We start from the raw sequence: 25066 nt of genomic DNA, 5'->3' as shown, positions 1-25066 counted from the left end.
CAATTATTTGACCATATTTCTTATAGATTACTTCTATGGTATTTACACTTACAAAAAGTATTTTGGGGAGTTTACCCTCACTTCTTTTGAAGATGAGCAGCACCACCCTTGATAAAACAAATTACAATGTATTTCTGAAGCAAAACAAAATACACAGAAACAACTTAAGACAAATGTCAATTTAATTCTTAAATTATTTCATTTCAAAACTGACATATCAGTTGCATGTGCTTCAGCTATACAATATATTTACAGTCACAGAGCTCAGGCCTAAGAGCATCTGTGTAAAAAAAACAAACACATTTGGTAAAATTAAATTTGTAATCGCCTTAAAAGTCTTTGGAATTCATAATCTGTACATGAACACTTTAGGATGAAAAATGCGGCCCGTTTACTATATTCAAATCCATAAAATATTAAATTAGAACGATATCACCAAGTAATATATTTATTATACAAGCTCTTATATCAAAATGTAATTATGACTTGTGAAGACAGTATTTTTTCCAGAAATAAGTCAGTGTATTTGTGTTACTTGCAGATCAAAGGAGATCTTTAGTTTGTCTTCAGACTTGATAAACTTGCTGTGTGACAAAAGCAGTCTTTGAGCCACACAGTTAAGTTCCTTTGAAAAGGCACTTAAATTCAAGTCCAAACCATTCCCTGTTTTTGTTGTTGTTCAGTAGTTCACTTCCTGAAAACTGGGAGTAGAGGAAGAAGTTCAACTGCATGTAAAAAAGAAGGTCAAGTTCGGGGTTTATTAGCGGATTGAATTGGGCATAACTGCAGAACGGTGTGCTGTCTCAAAAACTGCACCAGGCTGCTCACATTACAGAGCAACACTGGCAGGTTTTTCTTTTAGGCATCTTGGTCTCCTGGTCTGCTCTGTCTGGGGTTTTTGTTTGATCGTTGGAGGTTGCTGGCTCTGCATCTTTAGCTTTGATCCCAGACAGAAGTGGTGCCTGTTCACCTGGGGCCTTCTTGTCTAGCGGCTCGGACAGCGGGACTTCTTGAAACTCCACTGTGACGTTCCCCTTTGCTTTAGACACAACCTCGATCACCTCTTCCTCCTTCGTGTCTTCATTCTCCACTTCTCCCTGTGATGATGTTGTAATACATGGTTGTGTTTCAGTGTATACCGGCACTGGAGCCACAACGGCGACCTCTTCAGTGTGGGGCTGTAGTTGTGCAGTGGTTTCCCCTTCAAGCTCATCTTCCCCCACGCCATTTGGTATTACTGCACTTTCGGGTAAACCTGCTTCAACACTAGTGGTCACTGTTCCTTCACTTCGCACAGATTCAGTAACAGTCTGTTGAATTTCCTCTGGGATCAAAGTAGCGTTTATCACAGGACACACATTTTCTTCGGTAGGTTCTTCTGCTATCTCATCACTTTCATCTACAATCATGATGCACTCTGCTCTAATTACCATAGTCCCATCTTCATCATTATCATCAACAACATTATTATCAGTGTTAACTACTTGCACCGATTTAGTTTCTTCATGTAATCCATTAATAGCCGGGAGCACCTCCACTGAAGCAACGTGACTTATGTCCTCCTCCATTTCTCCTACGCCATTTGTGAATATAACTTCATTCGGTTGTGGGCTTTCGGTCCTGAATTCTACACCTTCGACAGAAAAAAAAGAAAAGAATGAAGAGTCAATCAGGAGGTAGCGTTTGTAATTAAAAATATTTGCAGTGATGTGAAGGATATTAAATCCATTAACCATAGAGATAATATTTCATTACAGTGGAGGTAATCAAACACCTCAGCAAATGTCATTAAATTCAAATGTCAGACTTATTAGAGCTATAAAATCCAGATTAATTTCCAGCTGACTGATGGCTGATCTTTTTTTTTTTATAGATTAAAAGACGATGAATGGAAATATACTTAACATTTATCTTGTGTAGCATTATGGCCACTAACAAGTTTTAGATTCCTGTATAGTCTGGTCCACTGGTAGTAGAATAGAAATAAGACTTAATAATAATCTTTTGTATAACTTTGTGGCCTGACAGGTTTTGACTACGAGTCCAATATGGTCTATGTTTTCCTTGTAAAACACACAAACAACAACAAAAAACATTGAATACATTCATGAAATTCTTCTTGCCATGCCTTTATAATGCTAATTTCAATATATATCCAAGTGTAGAAAGGGAGGGTGTTTAGAATAGAACATGAAAGTAACACTACTGAGGAAATATATATATTTTAGTCTTAGATTAAAGAGCCACTCAATGTTTTCATTAGAATTTTCACTTCAGATCAGACTAGAGTGTTTTCTCACCTAATTCAGCAGCATTTTTGCCGTTGTGCATGATGTCTTGATTCATTTCTGTAAAAAGAGACAACAAAAAAAGAGCGCTTTAGGGTCTACATGCCCATGACTGTGCTGAAAGCTTGTATTGAGCATCTATAGAAGCGACAGAAGAGAAATGTTTGGGGAGATTGCAGGGTTTTGGAGACGGGCAAATGGAAGGAAATGCAGCTTTTAGACTCGCGCACCAGGGGACATAATCAATACATCAATGTAATGACTTGACCGAACAAATTAAAAGTTACCAGTTTGTGTTTCTTCAACCACCACGGTTTTCTGCTGTTAACAGAGAAATTGTTAGATCAGTCTTCAGTGAAGTCAAGGCACATCTTAAATCTCCCAGTGAATTTACAGTTGAAAGACTACAATTACTTGGAACATCTAAGACATTGTATTGTAGTGTCACATGATCATGAGCCTGACAATCTTCTGTGCATAGCATGATCTGATAAATAGTTCTACAAGCTGGGGTTATGATTACAAATGTGCATATATGATACGCATAAAAGCTGGAGGAACAGCCCCTATTGTTCTACTTGGCTAAAAGTGAAACAACAATTCCCACGTGGGTTTGCGTACTGAATTGTTTATGTCTAGGGGCTGCTTCTATTCACAAGACCTCGACATGAAAAGAGGCACTACATCAAAGCTACATTAACAGAGTATGAATTATTCAGTTATGCTCATCCATACTGTACATACAACATACATTTACTGCCTGATCGAAGGGACTAAGAAATAAGTGTGTATGCATTCAAGTAACTTACAATTTGGCCAAACTCCATCACTTCCTTCAGCTTTTCCTCAGCTTCTGCCAACTGCTGCGTCTGTGACTCCAACCTGAGACCAAACAATACACACAATCAATAAAATGCTCCAAATAATTTCATCATCATTATAAGTCTGGCACACACAAACATACTTGTCAATGTGCTTCTCAATCTCTTGAGCCTGGGTTCCCCACAGAGGGGAGCGAGGCGGGTCTGAGGAGGTAGGAGACAAGGGAGGGCCCTCCATCAGCCACTGGTCTCTCAGAGATTTCCTCTAATGGAAGAACCACACACACGGTCAACTCATTACATGGCAGTAATCAGCTACAAAAGTAGACAAAGTAACTTGGGCATCTGTGTATGGAGATGCGGGAAAGCAACAGTTGCTGAACTGTCAGCGAGCGTTGCTACTAGCAACAAGCACATTTGTACTGAAAGAATGTAGTCTGCATACTATAAAAAAAAGCAGAAATGAATAATTTTCAAATAAGTACAATAAGAATCCAATGCATCATTGTTATTACAAAAAAATAATGAAACAATAGAACAGTCTTGGATAATTGCATCAAGCCGACATAAATCTTCCTAAAAGCAATACTGTAAGGTACAGGAAGATGTATGAAGATGATGTCACAACGTAGTAACTCCATGGCACTGAAAGACATATGAGTGGCAACTCTACATCATTAACATTTGTTTTGACACTTAACTGATTGTTCTGTTTCGAAAGAAAATTATGCAAGTGCATATTCTCATTGAGTTGCCTTGTGTACGAAATAATAAACATGCCTTGCCTTTCTTATTCTCCATGGTCTATTTATGGTCTATTTATATCTATTTCCATTAACAGTAAATGTATTTCCTTGTTAAATTAAAATAAACCCATAAGCAAGAGCAGTGTTGAAAGAAAAAACCTGCTGAATGATCAGACACGTTGACACATGGCGCTGCTATGTATCGATAGCACCCAGTGACCTTTAACACATCAATGGATCTGCTTGTTAATGGATTTACTGCATATCCCACATTCAATACAGTATTTTATAAGAACAGGCATGTTGGATGTGCATCCTGAAACTCTTTGCAACAGAAGAAAATAATAGCACTTTAGTTTCTACGGCCCAATCATAAGCCCTTCTTAACAGAGACTGAGTTGTATTGCTACTTTACTGTACCATCTTAATTTCTGTCAAGAGGCTAGGTTTACCCTTTAGGAGAACATTGATTGTTTAACAGAGACGCATTCATAATTCAAACATAATAAATGAGTAAGGTACATTTGGCTAAACATATAACTGTACTAGACACAAGATAAAGTGTATAGAAAATAGTATAAAAGCGAAAGGCACCAAGATAAACACAACAGACACACTTTATGTCTGAAACCTTCTAATTTAAGAGCACAGTTGTGGAGATCCTTTGCTTTCAGTCATCTTACAGTCCCACATTTAGATAATCTGGCAAATGTGTGCTTCTAGCTCCCTACAAAACCATAAGCTATGTTTTGTTTTCTCTCCTAAGAACAAGCACTGCTGTTTCTGTTTGACCGGAAGCTCTTTGAATGTTCCTTTAAATCAGAAGCCGGCTATAATCTAATAAAAATAGTCAAACTCAACTGACTCACAAAAGATAATACTATTATCCGAAACATATTGAGAATAGCTGTACATTTACTAGCACAAGCTAATGAAACTGCCCATAGCTTTAGGAATGCGCCTTGGGCCAGTGCTATGCAGCGGAGAAGGAAGTGAGAGCGACTGTCTGGAAGTGGCAAGAAAACAATAGAGTGGCTCTATGTCCAAGTGTAAACAATTAAGGGAGAAACATAACTGCAAAACCAATCTATACTCTCTGCAGGGTATAGGAAAGGTTACTTACTTCATGTAATTACTGTATGTCCTAGAGTTAGTGCAAAGAAAGAGATATTTTGAGGGTGTCTGCAGAGGATTTGGAATCAGAGATTAAGGCGGGTGTTGAAGCCGACATTGTAAACCGGAGACATTGTTAGTTCTTCCTGGGTTTAGGAGTCTGACCTTAAGTTGCTGCAGTCTTATCCGCTCATCCTCCAACTCTCTCTTGGCTCTCTCCTGCTCCTCCTGCACCCGCCGCTTTTCCTGGGAATGAGAGTGAAAATAACGTATGCAGAGGTGAATAGAGTAAGCAAAACATTCACTCAAGTAATAGTGATGTTGTTTTAAAGCTGGTCACAGCTATTCTCCAGGATGGTTTTTCGTCAGTAGGTATCAGTAGTAAACCCTGCATTGCACCAACACTGGCTCAGACTTCCCGATCCACACAGACCTCGTCTGGGGAATCCCGAGGCGACACCAGGCCAGCTCAGGGACATAGTCCCTCCAGCGTGTCCTGGGTCTTCCACGAGGCCTCCGCCCAATAGGACATGCCTGGAACACATCCCTAGGGCGGCGACCAGGAGGCATCCCAAACCACCTCAGCTGGCTCCTTTGGACATGAAGCGACTCTACTCTGAACTTCTCACCCGAGCTCTAAGGGTCACACTGCGAAGGAAACTCATTTGGCCGCTTGTATTCGCAATCTCGTCCTTTCGGTCATTACCCAGATCTCATGACCACAGGTGAGGGTACCGGTGAGGGACCGGTAAATCAAGAGCTTTGCCCCCTGACTCAGCTCCCTCTTCACCACAGTCCGCTACAGCAACTGCATCACCGCACCTCTGGCTGTCTCAGAGCGTTGCATCGTGCATGTGCTTTCCTCCAAAAACAATGTCCTTTTCTTGTGTCCCGTACCCACGGCTTGTCAACCCACATCGCTGTTAGTGGCTTCCAGTTAGTTTGATCATCTATTATAACTCCTAGGAATTTCTTTGTACTACTTCTATTTGTTAATACCTGTGCACTATATCTATATTTTCCAAATAACACACATTTTGTTTTCTTTAAGTTTAATGATGGCTTATTTATACCCAACCAAGACAATATATGTTAATCAAACAGACAAAACAATTTAAAAGAAGCACAGCACCATTGATGTGATTTCTTAGACGTTCTTCAACTTAAAGCTTTTGTCACTGTTATATTAATCAGTGTTTTGTTTTGTTTTTTTTACCTCAAAATAACATACTACAGTGGAAGTGAAAGGTTCCATACAAATACTAACTCTTCACTTAAGTACTTAAAACACGAGCAAAGTAACCGAGGACTGCTTATAATTGATGTTTAACTTGATTTTAAAATTGGGGAGAGAAAGCGGTCATGGCATGCGCTGTAAGCCATGTGTGTTAATAAATAAACAGAAGAAGAGACGCATTAAATAAAACATCAGTGAAAAAGTAAAACGGGGACACCTGGTCAGCCATCTGTCTCCAGGACACTGTCACCACAGGCATCAGGCAGACTCAATATCCCATAATACTTAGAGCTGCTGTTTCCATGGCAGCGCCGTGTTGTTTTTGAGGGAGGCCACATTGCACTTGAGTTCAATTATTCAGATGCTGTGGCCGGCGGAGCGAGCGTCATGTAGTCTCTTTATGTCATGTAGTCTCTTTATGCCTGCCGTGCACACATTTAAATGAGAGCTGGTGCGTTTATGGACTCACCGCTATGGCCTCTAGACGCTGCTTGTACTTCTCCGCCTCATCCATCTTGGCACCTATGATGTGAGGGTAAAAAAATCAGAGTTTAGACAAATACAGAGCTATCGGTTTCATGTCTCTACTCTCAAGTCTTGTTAATCACTTTCACTTTATGGACTTTCCAAGAGCGCAAACATCTAGGCTTCTGCAGAGAGTAAAAATGTGCATCAAACAGCATTAGTGCACAAATCCTCCCCAACTCCTCGGCAGGATGCTCAGGCTGCTGATAAATCAGTGGCAGGATGTCCTATTTGTGGAGCATGTAAGTGGACATGAGTCTGGTGTCTGCAGATGCACCTCCTCTCCCTCACACACACCTTCTCAGAGCTTCAATCAGTCTCCGTCAATCTCTATAAAGTATTTACTTTCATAGCAATATAGTCCCTAAATATTATTAGAATATACATTGTGTCATATCAAAAAGGTCTTCAATAATAATTTGCTTCTCCCATGCAGTCAATGTCATATAGTTTTTTACATAGTTTTTTTTTAATCATATTTCATTTTTAATCTACTTTAAGCCTGCCCTCTAGTTTTACAGTTTTTATAATTTATTATTGAACCATGTTTTATGTTATACGTTTCATTTAGCACGATTGATCTGAAGAAAATTCCTACTTTGTGAACATGTTCACTGACAATTTTTTAACAAATCGCCAAATTATAGTAATTACTGCAACATAAGCTGACACATTATCTATAGGCTATCGATCAATCTACATCTTGCCCAGGGTCTACGGATGAAAACTAGCTTTAGAGCTAATACTGGCACCTTTACAGAGATGCTGATTAATGTGACTTGCCCCTGTTCAAACTGATGTTTTCCGTTTGACTGAGATGTACACATTTTTTGATGATGCAGCCTAAACAGTAATGCATGGCAACAATGTACTTCAATTTTAGTTCTTGTTTTGACTCAATTTGATGCAAAAACATTGCTTGTTTTTGTTTACATTTCATGCAATGAGGAGACTTACCAAAGATTGTGAACATGTGACATGTTTAAACCAATCAATCATCACATCAAGCAACGCCCCTTCGGAGCTCATTCTCTGACAGGTCAAGAACAGTGTAATGAGAAGGAATAATACAGAACATCTCTGCTGCACTGATTGGAGGCTGATGCAACTGGCAGGCATGTCAGACAAACAACTCTCTGTGCCTTTGTGTTGCTGCAAACCTGGCACTTTGTGTGATTTTGTGAATGCAGCAGTTTCCACCAACAAAGACAACACAAAAGGTCCGCGGCCCATAGGATAACTACAAAGAAGCAAATGCCTCTCTCAATTATGGATCATGAAAAAATGAAGTCAGCTCGTTGACTCTGAAGCACTGTCTATTCATATTGTTTCTCACATAGCTCAGCCTGAAACTGGTCTTCTAATCAATCATTGGCTAAGAATTTTACCCAAATCCATGAGCAGGTCAGGTGCCGGGATCCCACACAAAAAACACAACTGAAAGATTGGGCAAGACAATGAAATTAAATGTTGATGGAGATAAAGATTCATATGTACACAGAGGGAGGAGAGACTGATTTCTACTGAAGAAACAAAGACAGAAGATGAGAATATGGCAGTGTTTCAGGGAGCCTGGGTGCAGTGACAGCTTACAGTATAAGCCTCCATAGGGAGTGGAGGCTCCAGGAGAAAGCGGAGAATAGCAGCCAGGGATAAACAAGCAAACACAAACACAGCTTTGATGAGGAGGTATTGTGGAGCTCCCCTTAGACACGCACACACTTATATAACCAGACATGAGCAAAGAAGGCTGACAAAGTCAAAAGTTAATGGACAAAATTCTGCCAAGGTCCTCCATTCAGAGAGTCACTGAAAGAGGAATGATCACTCGGCAAAGAAAACATTAGGTCCTTGTACAGGATAACTGTACACTGGGTTACTGGGCATCGTCCCCCAAGCCAGTTCACATTTATTAATGTGAAATTTGTACTTGATTCTTGCACCTTATCTGTGATTTTTCACACAACACCCACAATCCTCGGGTGGGACAGAGAGAGCAAAGCAGCCCACTGCTTTGGGTCTGAACACTATTCATTTGTTCAGTGATGCCTCTGCGGCTTCACACTGCTCCGTCTTCAGAAGCAGCAGAAACGCTGGAAAACAGCAGCCGCCACATGGCTCTGAGCAGAGTATTTAATTACAGACAGAAGTTCATCTGTAACACCTGGTGCCTGCCAGCGCCACGAAGGAGAAGACCGAAGGCTTACTTCATTTAAATAGCACCACCAGTGTGTTATGTATTTTGTTGATGCAGCAGGTCGTAGGCTGGTTTCCCTCCGAGGTACGACATCCCACGCACTCTGGTCACTTGCCACACGATACAGGACAACGTAAAACACTGAAGTGGTTCAACTGCTAAAGTGTGGTTTCTATTGTTGCACCGTTTTGTTTTTTTCATCCAAAGTTTAATTGCTGTATCTATTGTATTATCAGTGCCAACACTCCTCATAATTGATGGGGAAGTTTTTTAATGAATTGTAATGAGGAATAGAACCCGTTTCCATGTGCTGAAGACTACCTAATTGACAACATAGAACAGAAAGAAAACATCAATTCACTCGTCACGCACATAGATTCATAAATATTGTTTCTGCAATCCAACAATGTTTGCCTGCCATGTTTTTTTTTTAGAACATTAACTACACTTTTTATGCAAAAAAAAGTTGATATTTGTACGAATTTAACCTTGTAGTGACCCAGCGGCCGTATGAGTGGTCAGCAAGATGATTTTACCTCATATCGCAGTGACCTCGATGATGCTCCAGGATCAATTGTTTTGTGGGTTTTCTGGTGAGAGGCTCCGTCAGCAGAGAAAACTTTCCAAACAAGTGATAGAAAGTAAAGGCGTCATGCTGACCACTCACTCATAAGGCCGCTGTCACTACAAGGTCAAATATGTACAAACATGAACTTTTTTCCACATAAAAGGTTAAAATAATGACTGAGAAAAAAATTCAAGTTTCAAAAGAAGAAACCATGAGAGAGCTTCTTTTTTTGCACTGATCAAAGGGCTGTTGTTTTTGACAAAAGCCAACTCCAGTCTGTAAATAGTCAACCCTGGACACACAAAAGTGGATGAAAGGGCGGCAGGTCCACACAGGGCAGAGCAAGGAATCATACAGGAGGACTCACTGACATTTAGTTTTTTTCTGATGATGCAATAACACTGTTGCTTGACACTGTGTGAATAGAATAGAATAGAATAGAATAGAATAGAATAGAATAGAATAGAATAGAAAAACTTTGCCCAGGGAATATAATAAAATACATTTGGTGTGTGGATTTAGTTTTCTTCTTGTATTTATGGGCAGAGAGGAGGAAGGATCACTGAAGAAACATAAATACTTTGCTTACCACCAGGACTAGATCATCACCAAATCTGGACTAAACCAGGTCTGAAAAGGAGGTAAAATTGTCCTAAACCTTGAGTCTAAAGCAGAAAAATACCAACTGCAGTGCTAATATATGAAAATAAATGAAGACTAAGATTGCGGATAACTCTGAATACCACCAGAGAAAGCCCAAGTATCAACAGTGTTACACAGTTTAAAAACCACTAACCTGAACAAGAGCCAGACTGATATTACAGACCACTGAATCTTAATCTGGGATGGCTAGAACTGTTTGGACACTGGGCAGAGGACGAGCGTTTCTCGCAGCGTTTGCTGCTGATTGGATCAAGTGCACTTTGTTTTAGCCAATCAATGCCATGTCTGAAAACAACACACATCAAATCCATTCAATATTTAGTATTGAAAAATAGTATGTGTTTGTAAGTCTGTAGCAGTAGACCTTGAGTTTCTCCGTTGTCGCCGTGTTCTTAATTATTTTCAATAAAAGTGTTTCTTGTTGTCAGCAAATGTTACACCTGCCTTCACATTAATATTTGTCTCTAAGCCCCTGGTGGTTCGGCTTTCAAACAGATCGACAGAAGCAGCACAAGATGGATTCTCATGTGTTAGTGAAATCACAAATACCGCGAGAATTCAGCTTGGAGGCAAGATTAAAGAATCACTGATCTATGATAAATATTTCCATATGGCTATATTGCCCTGCAGCATTGCATGATATCTCTGGGAAAATGTTCAGAGGAGTTCATATTCCTAAAAGGCAGTAAATGTAACATGCAAATATGGCTGAATTTCAAAAGCTCTGGCTGAAAGACCAAACCTTGGGCAATCCATGAAAACCTGTTTCCGTTCAAATGTTTGGGAACAGGAAGGGGACAAACACAGTTGTCCTCGCAACAATTTGAGGCAGAAAGTTCTTTCACAGCGGCCGTGATCTCTGCACTCATACATCCCTCACTGTCGTCACTGCGCGCCTCGCAGGAAAGTCCGCTCAAACAGACAGCAGCGAACAGTAAAACTATCCTCGACAAGACTTCAATGAGACGCATGCAGTTGAAAAGAGGCAATCACTCACGCACAGGAGGAACGGCAGAGTGAGTTGTTGTAAAGTGCTTTTTCACCAACTATTGATTTCTGGTTGCTTTACAGACTCTGCAGCAGAAATTGCATTATTGGAGATTGATATCCAGCTTATCCAGATGGAAATAAATCTGACACGTGGAGGGAGGGAGAGTGTGCAGTTCGACGTGTGCATTCGTGAGTGTGGGTGGTATGGGTGGAATTTGTGTGTCTTGGATGGTGGTGTTTCAACGGCGCACAGCCAAGTTCCTCTGATTGACAGGCCAGGTCGAGGAATGAAAACAGCACATTCCTCCACTGTGTATGAGTGCATGTGAGTGCATGTGAGTGCGTGTGTTCCTGGTGTCTATTGCAATATGGAGGCGTAAAACAGTTTTCCACGGTTATTAGTGAGGATTGGGCTTTATTATGGGGGTAAAAAGAAGGTCACTTCAGCATAAATCACACAATGCAATGGCTTTAAATGTGAGGCTGAAGATGGATGAGTTTGGGAATGTCCAAAAAAAAAAAAAGGTATGTAAGCGCAAAGTACAGTGAAAACAGAAGAAACACAGCACTTTGGAACAAATCGATGTCAATTGATTTGTGTTGATGCATTCAAGGCCCATAATACAGGCTTTTTAAAATGACTTTGGACACTTTTCTGTTAAATAGGAAAGCATCAACAATATACTAGGCTATAGCTGACGTAAAAATCTGTACAAACAAAGCGGCCATTGTAGTGGAGAGAGAGACCATTTAAAGTGCAAGTCAACACAACTCCATCCTCATTTGTAGTCCTAAAAGACCTGTGGGTTGGATGACCGTGGTGGGCAAGTGAGAGTGACAATGAGCGTTGCAGATAAACACCAGAAAGTTTCACGCAGCTGTAGTGGTGCTGGTTCCTCTACGGAGCAGTAATGACACGCTAGCCTGATGCTGTTTGGATGCGATGCTAAATTCTCACACTCCCACTCCTTCTCTCGCTGTGTGGTTGGGGCGTGGGTATGAATGAACCAATTATAAGATTATTCAGCGTGAATGAAACAACAAACCGGGGTAAGCTTTTGAGATCGAATAAAACATTATATACGATGGCAATACATAAAGGATCTGTAAACTTTACCATGTTGTGATGGATCAGAGACTATGAAACATATTGGGGATTACATGAACAGCAAACCTTGCTTAACTTGACTCCAAGTCAATGATCACAGCTGGGCTTCAACGCCACGGCAGCCCCACTAGAGTGAGAGCGCGCAATTACGCAGAAGATCAGACACTACAGCCAGCATTTCAAAAGCGTCAGACATATCGTACCTGCCTCTATCTGCGAAGCACCAAGATCACAGCTCGACACGAATTCTCCCGGGAGCATCAAAGGCATCAGTGCAAAGGAATGTGAAAAGATCCTGGGCAGGGACTGCAGTTCAACTGATAGACTAAAGCAAGTTTAACCTACCAGCCCCTTATTTCAAACTTTGTTTCGACTTTAGGGCCATAAAGTGGTTCTCGCAGAATCTTACACTCTTTTAGCAAACTCCAAGAAACGAACACATTGCGACTCCGAGGGACCTCTACACGCAGAACAGCTGAACATATTCGAGTTGCTGAATACGTATTTGGAAAGTGAAGGAGCATTAGAAAAGTTGCAGAAGTGTGTACAATGGAGGGTCTGTTTTGGAGGATGTAGTCGTCGTCATTTGGCTCGCAGTACTTTGGCGGAGGGACACTTAAATACACAACACGCCTAGGCCTGTACATCCGATCAGCATTTGGGCTGGTCCAGAAATAATTCAGATGGGGGTCTCAGGTTTTCTAATATTTGGTTAGTCCACACAAAAATGTCACCTTTACTTTGAACTGTGTGGTTTGTTGCTATGTTATGCAAAACAGCTACACGCTAATGCAAGTGATTTGTTTGATATATTTAACTAGTAAAAGGTCAAATGATGCTGTAGTCACGCTTTAAAAATACTTTGCAATATCTATGTATCGAAAAAGGTAAAAATGTATAAATAATTTCTGTCACAGTATAAAAAAATCTCCTGGACTTGCCCTCAGCTGATAACGGGGAAAGTAAAGCAGCAAAATAATGCAAAACACTAAAGAAGATGATTTGTTATGGAGGCAGTTGGAGTGTTAGAATGATTAAAAGCAGTCAGTAAAGGTGTCTGGACTTTATAAACATGGATGAGTAACACCACTATTTCATCATCACCAAATGTGCAGAATTACACAAAAATGATTGAAACAAAACACAATTTCAGGTAGGCTACGTTTTTTTAAAGGTCACATCATCTTGTGATATTCCTGAACTTTTTCCCTCTGTTAACTAGTAACTAACAAGGTAACAAGCATTTCTATACAGTGTAAAATGGATCAAACTGAGCACATTTTCCACTTGTTTATGTTGTTATATCCCAGACTGAAGTTTACACAGAAGTCCTTTTAATGTGAAATTCTACCGGTAAACCCCAAAGAAATGTGAACCACCCTCTCCTCTGTAACAGCAAGCACCATAAAGCAGGGTTATTACCAGGAATAGAGGGTTGTCTTCCTGAAGCTGCTGACATACTGTATCCTTCGAGCCGTCAACACACTATTTGTGCAGCCATTACCTCCACAGCCAAACACACAGGTCCCTAAAATCCAGCACAAGTTGCACTGTACTGTATCTACATAGCCTTAATATAGTCCCTAAAAAGTGGACTAAACTTGTCTCCACCTGTTACATATATTTCAAATATTAGGCCTGAAGGGTGAAAAAAAAACATCACTGCAAATGCATAAGGATAGAGAGATAGAGAGAAGCTATATAAAATGAAAGCCTTTGCAAAAGCACTGTCATTCACTCAGATAGGACCCCTGAGATAAACACAGAAGATCCATAGTCAGAAGTGGAAATAGGATACATACTGATGGGAGCGCGAGTCTGGGTGCAGTAGGAGGATTATCATTTCATATTAAGGATTACTAAAAGCTGCTTTTGGATTGGCCGAGTCTTCCAATAGACCAGGACCAAAATTGTGAATCTTCAGGTTTCTCTCTCAAAAAAAGAGAGAAAATAATCAAATCAGATGAAATGTGCTGTGGTGATTCTGAATGAAAGAGCAACCTAAACACAACCGCCGCAGAAATGGACGGAATTGTTCCATCTTTTTCTTTCCAAGTGTTTTTCTACTAGGCCTAATTGTATTGTCTTGTGTTTTTATGTCTTGGTGAGACAAAGATTAATTTCTACCTTGGTATACAATACATCTATTCTTAAATCGGTCCATCAATCCAGTTATCAATAAATCAAGTATCAAATGTGGTAAAACAAAATCAAAGGATCCTTGGGCCTCAAGACAAATTTGTTCTTAAAGCCTTAGGAACATTTTACAGCTAGCTTGTGAGCTAAAGACATTTGAGACCTACAAATTTCTTCTTCTGAAACACTGAAGAGGAACCAAGAGTCCCCACACCTGCAGCACAGTGGAAGCATCACAAGAGCAGCAACAGGAAACAAGGAAAGGACAAATGAGGAGGTATTCGAGCAAGACTCACAGCTAAGCCACACAAATCTTCTATCCTCATTGTTCTTGCTAATGGATGTTTACTGGTGAATAAAACGGATTAGATGCTAAATTCATCCCAGAAGATGACAGTTGTGGAGCAGAGGGTTAGCTTCACCTCCTCCTTCCTCCTAAGCAGCTTAGGAGGAAGGAGGAGGTGAAGCTAACCAGTGCAGGACACCATGTTCTGAAAAGGGGACAAATCCAGGAGGTGCGCTACCGTTTCAGAGGAGACTGAAGGCAGCCAGCCAGGTTTCCTCCGGGTGCTACCGTTTCCTCTACCTCCAAAAACACGTTGGTCAGGTTGCAGCGGCTCAGGACGAACACCTGAACACAATTTTCGTTGTACGCTTGTACAATGACAAATAAAGCAGTTACTTATTTTACTTAATTACTTATTTACTTTTAAGCATCCACTAAATGTGTTCTTTGCTGAAAGTTTAGTGTTCTCCTGGAAGAAGAACATTTCTAGTTTCTAGCTTGGTGAATCTCACTAACAATTCTCCAGAAACACCTTCAAGTAGTACTTGCAAACCCTAATAAATGAGGGTTAGTGTTTTGTTTTTTCCCTGACTGCAAATACACTGCTCACAAAAACTTAGGGCACACTCAAAAAACACAATGTAACTCCAAGTCAGTCAAATTTCTGGGATATCAGACTGTCCAGTTAGGAAGCCACGCTTATTGTAACAGGCCAGTACACCAGGAGACCAGGGGGGGGCCGACCGAGGTCAACAACCCAGCAGCAGGACCGCTATCTGCTCATTTGTGCACGGAGAAACCGGAGAAGCACTGCCCGAGTTCTACAAAATGACCTCCAGAGGGCCACAAATGTGCATGTTGGTCCTCAAACGGTCAGAAACCGACTCCATGAGGGTGGTATGAGGGCCCAACGTCCACAAGTTGGGCCGGTGCTTACTGCCCAACACCGTGCAGCCCAATTGGCATTTGCCCGAGAACACAGCAATTGGCAGATTGGCCAATGGTGCCCTGTGCTCTTCACGGATGAGAGCAGGTTCACCCTGAGCACATGTGACAGACCCTGAGCACATGAGACAGAGGGCTGCACAGCCCTCCATGTGCTAGCCAGAGGTTCCCTGACTGGCATTGGGTACCGGGATGAGATCCTCAGACCTATTGTAAGACCATATGCTGGTGCTGTGGGCCCTGGGTTCCTTCTGATGCCTGATAATGCCAGGCCACATGTGGCAAGAGTGTGTCAGCAGTTCCTGCATGATGAAGGTTTCGATGTTATGGACTGGCCTGCCCGTTCCCCAGACTTAAATCCAATCTGGGACATCATGTCTCGGTCCATCCATCAACGCCACGTCGCACCACAAACTGTCCAGGAGCTGACTGATGCTCTAATCCAGGTCTGGGAGGAGATCCCTCAGGAGGACATCCGTGGTCTCATCAGGAGCATGCCCAGGCGTTGTAGGGAGTGCATTCAGGCACGTGGAGGCCACACACACTACTGAGGAAGATACAGACTCGTTTTGAGGAATTTCTACAGAATTTGGATCAACCAGTGACCTGATTTGTCACTTTGATTTTGACTATAATTTTGGATCCAGACCTCCAGGGGCTGAGAATTTGATTTCCATTTATCCTTCTTATGTTATTTTGTTCTCAACACATTGCCCTACACTATGAATAAAGATTTTCATCCGAAAAATCGAATTGATTGACATCTAGGATGTGTTTTTTGAGTGTGCCCTAAGTTTTTGTGAGCAGTGTATTATGAACTCTTTCTCTTATACTCTTAGTGGGTGGGTCAGGGCCTTGGGAGTTCATTGCTAACACAAACAACAAAAACATAAAAGGCACACCTGTAACACCAGTTTGACACAATAAGACAAACAGTATGAGCAATCACCAATGCAGTTTGCAATAAAAGGGAAACAAACAAGTGGAGACTTCAGGTGAGAGACAGTAATACCGTGCGCACATTGACCTTGCAATGTCATGACATGAAAGCAGGAGACACTGACAGGGTTATCATTGTTGATGTAAAGACTGTAATCTTCATGTCAAAGCTTTTTCAAGACGCAGAATGTTATATATATATATATATATATATATATATATATATATTTCAGTGCAGCCTTCGTAAGTTACACAGCGAGAACAGAAGCAAGTGGATGTGAAATTCTGAATGTAAGTTTGAGCTTCATAAACAAGACAATGTGACCGGGGACACAATGACTTGTAATCTGCTCTGAAGGTTATGACGATATCCTTACTTGTAAAGCCTTGAATATGAAACTGATGAGATTCCTTTAAGCCATAACTTCCGTCAAAACCCAATCCAATATCAAGGTCACAAACAACAGCCTGATTCCAGATGAAAAATGATGATGAAAAATACTAATCACAGTTCTCATTATATGAAAAAGTACTTCATATATAGTGCCATATTTAAAAGGCTTGGTGCAGAAATCAAAACATATTTAGGATGCCAAACGCCATGCCAAATTTTGCCAGCTTTATTTTCCTAAAATGCTGAAAAACAAAAAGAAGAAAAAAGGCGCTAAGGAGATTGTACTTTAATGACCACAATCAAGTGTAAAACTTAGGATAAAAAAAATAATAGAAAGTATTCACAAGCTATCGCCCTACAGCTAACAAGTCTGAGAAAGCTGCTACAAAGCCCTGAAAGTGAGACAATGTATCCAACTGGAGATGGGACAAAGATTCCTTTAAAAAACAACAAAATCTGGCACCAAACAATGGGCTTCAGTGTCTGAAAAACTGAAGCGTGGAAGAGATCACAGTCAGACACCTGTTCAGACAAGTTCTGACAAGACTCTTGGGCTGTGACACAACAAACAGAAGTCTCGGCACCAGCGCGGGCTTCACTCCTCTCACTGAGATCCACTTCCCTCTGCCAGTCTGCACTTTACTGTCTTGCCATCGCTGGGACCTCACACATGGTACCAAACACACAAAGAGCTGCCACTACCTTTAACTTACCTTAAAACAACAACATGCTGCATATTTTCTATTATTTCATTATTTGTTTTTCAAGTTAAGGGATGGAGTTTCTTTTTTTTTCTTCTTTTTTTCTTTCTTTCTTGGAAGCACAGTGTTTATACAGTAGTATGACAATGAGAAAAACTGACTTTACCTATTCACTGTAGTGCTGAACATTTTTGAAAGGAATATACAATTTTGCAATTTTTCCATTACTTATTGCGATTGTGACTAGATAAGATTTTTTTTTTTCTTTGAGGAAAAAATGCACAATGACAAACATGATGAGCATTCAAATCAGAGAGGAGTGAAAACTAATACAGGAATCACATGATTTCAAGATATGTTTGTTTTGTTGCAACATTCAAGAATTTCTGGTCTTGCACACGTTTTAATTACAGTTTGAGTTACTTGCAAGTAAAGCTGTGACCTTAAAACACCTTGAATTTTATACAACTCACAATGTTTTAATATTTCTGGGATTTTGTATATTAGTGACACAGCAAAAAGTTTAAAGTGAAAAACATGAACAATGCCCAAAAGTGAAGTTTTGGTGCAACTGTCCATAGCAGTAAAACATATCATTTTTGCAATATTTGCCCACTAAATATCAAATATTAAAGCATAGCAGCACGTGGTTAAGAATTACATTTCTATTTCAACTCTAAACCAATGTGCCTATTTCTGACCCGAGTGGGCTTCTCCCTGGAGCACTCTGTCAATGTGTGACTGCAGAGGAGGCGCTGGTGGCAGGTTGTGTGCTGTGTGGTTTAATCAGTCACCACTTCACATCAGGGCAGACTGAAGGGCACTAATGGGAACTAAAGTTCTGGCAGGTGTGTGCTTCCTGCAGTGCTATGGATTACAATAAACCAAGGAGGTGACCTGCATTCGTATTGTCTTAAAAGTCCATTAATTTGGAACAAGAATTTATGCAAAATTATGTCAGGTAATTTCTAATTGCCAAGTATGCACCAAATACACAAATTGTCTGCAAAGCACACTTCATTTGACAAGTATTGGCATGCTGTGGCGATTTGTCTGTGTGCAGGATTAGGATTCAAACAGGTTTGGAGAGGAATTTAGGACCGGTGTAATCCGGTCTCGGTTCATTTTCACTATTGTCATGAGTCAAAGCCTGTGGGCCGTGTGCTGTGGGGCCTCATAGCTGAGCCATGATTACACACATTATCTCACAACACACCGCTGTCCGAACCAGACCTCAACTGGCTGTTGGGAAAACATGCAGTAAGGATTTTAAGTCGCCTGCAAGCATCTTGTGAGACAATGTAATATTTAACTTCCTCTCTTTCTTATTAAACAAACAACGTGACATTCCAGGCAGCACTAACTGAATTAAAGTCAATATCCACCTCAGTCTCCAGCCTTTTAGCAGTTTAGCTAATGGCTATAAAACTGCAACAAAAATGATTAAATGTTTTGTCATTTCAAAGGCAGAAGCAATGACTGGCAAAGCAGCTTGTTGCTTTCAAAGTCAAATGATGATACATCAGCACAATAATTAGCACCGAAAGGCAATCCAACAGCTTCTACACAAATCATTTATTCTGGAGTCAAGTGAGTCAGAGATGATCAAATATTAGACGTTAAAAAACTACTGCGCCACTCGCAAGATGAAATATGCAGTTTGCAGCTTTGGCTTCTTTGGACAATAGCCTAACAATAAATCAATTGTTGTTGTTGTGCATCTGCTCTGAACTGAAAATTACAGACAAAAATTCTAAACCACTTTTACAAACTTAATAGAACTAGAGACGATGATGCAGCATTGTGTAGAAGCTAAACAAACAATGGTAATGCAAACACAATTCTCCACATACTTGGAGATAACAGCAGTTGTGACGCACAAATGACCATGGTCAAAATACAGCACAGAACAGCAGCAACTGTTTGAGCCATCAAGGCTTCTTAAAATGATGTGTCCTTGAAGGTTATAGCCTACCCTCTAGTATGGAACAGTTACACGAACAGAGACTAGATCTGTAACACTTTGACAGTATTGCACACAATACAAATGTCTATCACAATAAGATTTGTTTATGACCAAGATTTGAGCATCTTTTCTCTACTAAACAGTATTACTGCACTTCAGCCCTGAAACAACCCTGCTCCGGCTCCCACGCCAATGCATTTTCAACGCAGCTATAACTGTGTGTTTTGCTAAATAATCATGACTTAGCACTGACAATTTCTCCTTCACTAATATTTACTTCCATCTTACATCCATAATGAAAAATACGAGGATGTGAAGGCTGGCAATGCAAAATAAGACTCTTTTACCGCACTGATCCCTCTAAACACAAAAACATTTCATCACGAGTAAACGCGGGCTTAGTTCTGCTTGGTATTATTGATGGTACGGCGTAGTAAATTAATTTGGTAGATGGCATCCACGGCCTGTTCCCTTACAGATTTCCACACATCATCACACTCTGTGCAGTAACACACACACACTCACACATCTACCAAGTCGTGATCGTTGCATTATTCACAAGATCTTTTTTTAAATGCTGAAGAATGTGTACGAAAATGTTTGGTTTTTTTGCTTGCATATGTTTTCCGGGTTGTCAATCTGTTTGCAATGGAAAATGTTAGTAATGAGACTTGTTATTTTTGTAATTTGTACAGCATTCAAAAAGATTCCACGAGTGAAAGATATTGCAGAATGCTACTTGGGTGTATAATCCAGTCATTAAGTTATTTTTGAGCTAATTTCATGATAAGTGGAGGCCAGTGCCACTGCCTTGAAAGACGTGATCCATTTGCCTATTTGACAAACCAGGCCATGCACAGAAAGAGCAAAGTTTTAATATCTTGTCTATTCGAACACCTGTCAAACGAGGATTTCTGGCATTTTAAGATAACAGATTTTCACACATGAGAGGAAATCCCGCACAGAAGCCCACAAACAGAACGATTATAATAATTACGCTGATGGCCTGTCTCAACATGACCTTTTCTGAAGAAAAAAAAAGAAGAAAGACATCCTGCTAAAGAGGACTTACAAAAGGATGAGTGCGTACACTGTCCATACATGAATGTCTGGGAGTGGTTAACTCCTCAGGTATGCTCCTCCAAATATCAGTGACATAATGCACATGAGCGCACTGGGAAGATATTTACGGCACTATTTGAAACACGTCGCGATGTAAACATGCACAAAAGCAAGAATTACGAGCATGCTTATATTTTGCCCCAGGATATTTGCTGTACAAGTAGCTGGAGCACACAAATAACCGCTGTTGAGTCTAAAGGTGGAAAGCAACAACTGAGGAAAACAACAACTAAGATTAAAGCCACACTGCGGAACATTCACAGTTATATGTTGCCATGTCTCAAGAGCAACTTAAGTGCAGTAAAAGCCAAAACATAAGTCAACATATCAGTGATGACAAACGTGAACTCCTGGTGCTCAGCTTGACACAGACAATGCCATTTCTGCATTATCATAATATAGCATTTGGAAGAGGAAGATATAATGTATTTAAACCTCATGTTTGTCTACCTGCAGTCAAAGCAAGCTGGTGATGTCCGGCTCCAAGGAGAGTTACGAGTCAGGTGTGAGGAGAGACAAGCCCGCTCACAGTATAAAGACACATTTTAGAAGGATTTATTGGGTGAAATGTTCCGAAGTGTGGCTTCAGGCCCCGAACTGAAAATACAGCGCAAAGACTGTGAGATACGCTGTCAGTATAGAATATCCCCGTTGCTGAAAATTCATCCTTCAGCCGTTTGCTCAAGGATAGAGGAGGTGGATGTCGTCATTCTGAGCTTTTGTCGGCACTCGGCTAATCTTTGTGTTTTAATCTCCCTTCATCTTGACAGTCTCCCTCGCTCACTTCAATGCGATGTGAAAGATAACATTTGAGACGACCGGCGGAGCTGCTGCCGACCACACAGCCGGTCACGGTTGTGCATGCGCTTTTATCCAGGCTTAACAGATACCACAGAGAAGCGTTCTCGATTAGTTACACCAAGCAGTTGACAACAAGACTGCTTTTCAGTAACAAGCAGGGTAAATGCTGTAACATTTTCAAGTGTGGACAAAGAATGGCATTTTTGTCCACCACAGCGGTTATGCAACAGGTCACAAATAAACAATGGCTGGCTTGACAAAACTGATTAGATGTTATGATAGAGACAGACAGCCACGGAGGATCCGAAGCCTGTCCTTGTGCCTGTTCGAAGTTCAGATAAAAGTTGATTGCTTCAGGGATGGCATTCAGCGCAAACTGAATCCAATCCAACAAGCAATCTACTGACTGTGATTCTTGATCTACTGCCATATTTCAATAGGCTACGGAAATGTTCAACTATCAAGGTTTGTCTTGGAGTTGCCGTGTCTCTTGTCATTTCTCTTATCAAGAGGAAGACAGATACATCTTTGTAGACCATCAAGAAAGACATGTGAAGAAGACCCAGAGGACATCATGCCCTTAAGCCCTCAGCTCTTCAGCCCAGCAGCAGCAGCAGAACGGCCCTGTCAGGAGTTCCTGCTGTGGTGGTAACTTGTTAATCAGTATCTTTACATGCATCCTCAGCAGTTCTTTTTGATTGCGGAAAGAGGTTGAGATGCTCTTTTCCCCAAATTAACATCAAGCAAGGGCAAGATTCAGTCGCTGAAAATTAACGAATCAGACTGGCAGGGAAGCTAGAAAACAGGCCAGAAATAGTCTTTCACAAGCTGAAAACAAGAGGCTCCAGCAGTGTTATAGATTGGTATTTGTGAAAATGCACAGCCCGAACACAGACCTTGTATTTAAAACTGCTTTCTAAACCTCCTCATCAGCATACGTGGTTTATGGCTCGCACATGTTTGGTCCTCATTGCTCACAACACAGAGACAACGATCTATTTCGAGATCAAATACATATGAGATGAGTAGACCCAATGTAAACAATAAACCGAGGCGAAATTCGAATTACTCAAAAGACAAATCGTTTCATCACAAAACTAAACTAGACAATTTGAACGTGCAACTTTGTGTTTGTCTAACAGAGGTCAGACATTACCCATTAGCTCTGGCTTGGCTCAGTATTACAGTAGATCATGTGACTGTGTTGTCTTGTCGGTTGTGTTAATAAATTAGTTGAAAAGTCTACTTTACCTGTCCAAACTTGGCCACTTGGTATGGCGATCCCAACAAGCTAAGAAACAAACAAAACAAAAAAACTAAGCATTAATTATTTGATCTTGGAAGCATTAAACAAACAAAAGAGAGGGGGGGAAAAACCCGCAACAACATCCATAGTTAAATGCAAAATCGTGGTAGTTTTGGTGCCACCTGATAGCTGTCTTCTTGCACTCTCCCCAAAGCGAGGCGCGTCACGTGAACAGCGACCCCTAGCTCGTGAACTCCAAAGCAAACTTTTTTTTTAAACGCGCAATAAACTTTAAAAGGGAGACGGCGTCTTTAGGAGCATTGCCGGGCACGTTTGGTTTTGTGGAGACGCGCACTTCTTCTGCCGATTGCCTCCGTGGAGCCTGCGCGCTGCCTGGGAGTGCCTCGCTCTGTGGCCGCGGGTGGTTACCTGACTCCAGTCATTCCGGTGAGGCCAGCCTCCAGACGGCAGCAGCTAACAGCAGCGCGCCGCAGCTACTGCCCCATGCTTCCTGTTGTTGTCTGCGGGACTAGCGCGCACCCCCCTCCCCAAAGCGACTGTATCTGCCACCCCCTCCTTCTCCGGGTCATTATTTATGAGGGATTTTTAACAGCAAAAACTCTGTCAACGCAGTCATCAACATAACCATTTACCATCCCTTTGCACCTCTTTAATATTTATGGCCCTGTAAAAGTAAGATTTTGCAACAGTTTGTTTTCAGTGAGTGATACTTCCAGATGCAAGTTTGAAACAGCTGTAATTGTAGCCACTTCAATCAACTCTTCTAAAAAGGAACACACAAAATGAATAAGTAAAAAGTGCCATGAATAGCTTTTCTTTATGTGTCTTGAAACAGATTTTTTCTTTTCAGGGAAGGAATCTGGACGTCACGTGATAAAGTTGGACCCACTTGCATGGCTCCAAGGACAGACAGAAATCAAGGTGCAATGGTAGTAAAATTAGGCCGTGGAATTTTATATGATGCTATTACAACAACTCATTTTATATGACCATATAGAACTGAAGCTCTTAAACCGCTATTAACCTGAACCGAGCACATTTTCTCCAGTTTAGTTTTGCCCAAATCTAAAAGCTGCAACTGGAGCTCACAGCATATAGGTCAGAGTAACACCTCATTTGAAAGCTAAGACCTACAAAACTGATCGTGACTTTTCTGAAATGCATTTTTGAAGCTTTTTTTTGGCATGTTTTCATCTCTTTTTGTTGTGTTTTTGTTGCTTTCTTCATCGCTATTTTCCTTGCTTTTTGACGCTTTTTATATCGCGTTTTCATCACGTTTTTGTCACTTTTTAATTGTGTTTTTGTTGCTTTTCCGGCACATTTTTATCACTATTTCTTTTGTTGCCTTTTTTGTTGTTGTATTGTCATCCTCGCTTTCGTCGCTGTTTTGACGCTTTTTAGATTTGGGTAAAGCCAAACTGGAGAAAATCTAGGAGAATGAATATATCCATAGGCTATTTCAAAGACTTTTGTAATGTTTTGTGGCCGGTCAGTTTTCTAGCCACACAAATACACCTGAGCTGACCTGAAGTGTCCTTTATAATCCCATTCAACCAAATAAATGTATTAATTCTTTATCTTGTAAATTCTCTTGCACTGCATTTTGAAGGCACAATGTCCTTGGCCGTGATCCACTGTGGTACTGTACAAATGAGCTCATCCATGAACATGGCCTAGTTCTGCTTCTCGAGTCTTCACGTGAGCAGCCATAGGGAGGTACGGAGCCAAACATAGTATCACAAAGCTTTGAGAAATATGGCCAACTGCCTTTGTACTCGTGAAAGAGGTGTTTGTCAGTGTAGTAACCTCTCTAACTGATGACAATGACTCTGCTTTGTACCTGTGTACCCATGCACAGGAAGCACTTCTCTTTGTTTGCTTTCAAGCTTGAATGTGCATTATACAGTAGAAAGCTGTTTTATTGTTCATAGTCTATAAGCAACTCTGTGTCAGATAACCCGTGGGAGACATATGACCTGGCAAGAGTCACCCATTTAGGACTGTAATGTAAAAAAAAATGATGATGAAATAGGATTCACCATGTCTGATTTTATTATGGGATCAAATCATATTTATTTATTTATTTATTCAATTATTGTTGAGCCTCTGAAACTCCCAAACTTCCCAAACCTTCTAGGCAGCCACCCTTAAAGTAACCGTTATAAAAGATACAAGAATAAAACTATGATATAAGCTGAACCGCATTAAGGGGCTGCCTATGTTGCAAGTTCTAGCTTTAGAGTTACTTCATAG

At 40.8% G+C, this 25066-nt stretch overlaps 1 protein-coding gene across 1 annotated transcript; it reads right to left on the bottom strand.

The window, feature by feature from the left end:
• Positions 1 to 666: 666 nt before the first annotated feature.
• palm3 (paralemmin 3) lies at positions 667 to 23303 on the bottom strand. Its single transcript, XM_079553211.1, has 9 exons — positions 22975 to 23303; positions 22798 to 22837; positions 6675 to 6727; positions 5134 to 5214; positions 3253 to 3374; positions 3098 to 3170; positions 2576 to 2609; positions 2301 to 2348; positions 667 to 1633 (listed from the first exon to the last, which is right to left on the bottom strand). The coding sequence occupies exons 3-9, from the start codon at positions 6717 to 6719 to the stop codon at positions 825 to 827; spliced, it is 1212 nt and encodes a 403-aa protein (XP_079409337.1). The 5' UTR covers positions 6720 to 6727; positions 22798 to 22837; positions 22975 to 23303; the 3' UTR covers positions 667 to 824.
• Positions 23304 to 25066: the final 1763 nt, after the last annotated feature.

Source organism: Gobius niger (assembly GCF_951799975.1).
Source record: "Gobius niger genome assembly, chromosome: 3".
Classification (NCBI taxonomy): Eukaryota; Metazoa; Chordata; class Actinopteri; order Gobiiformes; family Gobiidae; genus Gobius; species Gobius niger.
Note: the sequence above shows the minus strand (reverse complement) of the source record. Positions and strands in the feature narration are given on the sequence as shown.